Source organism: Amphimedon queenslandica, unplaced genomic scaffold (genome assembly GCF_000090795.2).
Source record: "Amphimedon queenslandica unplaced genomic scaffold, v1.1 AMPQUscaffold_10224, whole genome shotgun sequence".
Taxonomy (NCBI): domain Eukaryota; kingdom Metazoa; phylum Porifera; class Demospongiae; order Haplosclerida; family Niphatidae; genus Amphimedon; species Amphimedon queenslandica.
This window is the reverse complement of record NW_003549505.1, coordinates 1-1,081: the sequence shown is the minus strand read 5'-3', so window position 1 is coordinate 1,081 and position 1,081 is coordinate 1. Positions and strand designations below refer to the sequence as shown.

The 1,081-nt window shown below is 32.4% G+C and overlaps 1 protein-coding gene across 1 annotated transcript; it reads right to left on the bottom strand.

The window, feature by feature from the left end:
• Nucleotides 1-6: 6 nt before the first annotated feature.
• LOC109590315 (uncharacterized) lies at nt 7-1,075 on the bottom strand. Its single transcript, XM_020006233.1, has 7 exons — nt 1,019-1,075; nt 796-972; nt 609-745; nt 459-564; nt 329-412; nt 98-278; nt 7-58 (listed from the first exon to the last, which is right to left on the bottom strand). The coding sequence occupies exons 2-7, from the start codon at nt 919-921 to the stop codon at nt 15-17; spliced, it is 678 nt and encodes a 225-aa protein (XP_019861792.1). The 5' UTR covers nt 922-972; nt 1,019-1,075; the 3' UTR covers nt 7-14.
• Nucleotides 1,076-1,081: the final 6 nt, after the last annotated feature.

Sequence of the window (1,081 nt, the reverse complement as noted above, 5' to 3'; positions counted from 1 at the left end):
AGGATTGCCTTAGCTTAAGATATTTGTGATATCTTTGTGGTAGAAGGGTTTCTAATAACTTTTGTTCATTAGCAATTTAGTCAATATGTAGACTTACCAAGACGATCAGAAGAAATTCTACCATAGTATAAGACAGAATCAGTTAAAATATCTATTCTGCGTGATGGTCTACTTTCTTTTGTAATTCTGGCAAATCGACGTAAGTATGACCAAAGTCGTTCACATCCCTCTCCATCAGCCATTCCAAATCCTGGAATATTTCTTGGACTATACTTAAGCTATATGCAAATTGTATTAAATTTTAACTAAATGAATACATTAATTTTACTTGACAATCAACTTTGTGGCCATAACTATGAAAAACTGGAACAGCCAATTTAAAAAAACTTAATAAATCATTTCTTTTAACCTTCTGTTAATATACTATTGCATGACAGGTTATTTTTATTGATTCATACCTTAAGATGCTTTTCTAATGCACAAGCCACATCATATAACAGATTCACACTTTTTGTCTCTACTCTTCTTTTGATTTCTTCCATAGCATAAACAATATAAGAAAATCTATACTTCATATAATTAAGATAGTAATAATTTCATTAGCAAACCTTTCACCATGTCGTAATGAAAAAAATAAGCAAGGCATTTCATGTTTACAAACGGCTCCTACAATCCCTGTTTCATCAAGGGCACGAAATCTATTCTTTGACCGTAAAGCATTAGTGGCCAAAAACTTATTGCATTCCTAAAAAAGAATACAGCTGTAACGATTATTTCCCGACATTTTTAGAGTACATTATCATTAGCATCCTTCCCTGTGCTACCATTGTATTTATGAACAAAGTCATCAACTGATGATTGATTGCAAAAAACATCAGTGTCTAGGTGCAGAGGGTTAGCTACACTTAATCCCGCTGACATTTTCCTGCATAAACCAAAGTTAGCATCAATTGCTATTGTAGGGGCTTTGGCCTAAATTTAAAATTTGTAATGATCAAAAATTATATTTCATTCTTACAAAGAAACAAGCTGGACACCTTGTGCCATTATTCTCTCGCAATGGGAGTATTGATTTTAATGT

Coding starts and splice junctions, on each gene's coding strand:
- LOC109590315 (XM_020006233.1), bottom strand. CDS start 921: ATGTCAGCGGGATTAAGTGTAGCTAACCCTCTGCACCTAGACACTGAT. Junction 746..795: donor GGAAGGATGCTAATGATAAT/GTACTCTAAAAA, acceptor ATTCTTTTTTAG/GAATGCAATAAGTTTTTGGC. Junction 279..328: donor GCCACAAAGTTGATTGTCAA/GTAAAATTAATG, acceptor ATTTGCATATAG/CTTAAGTATAGTCCAAGAAA.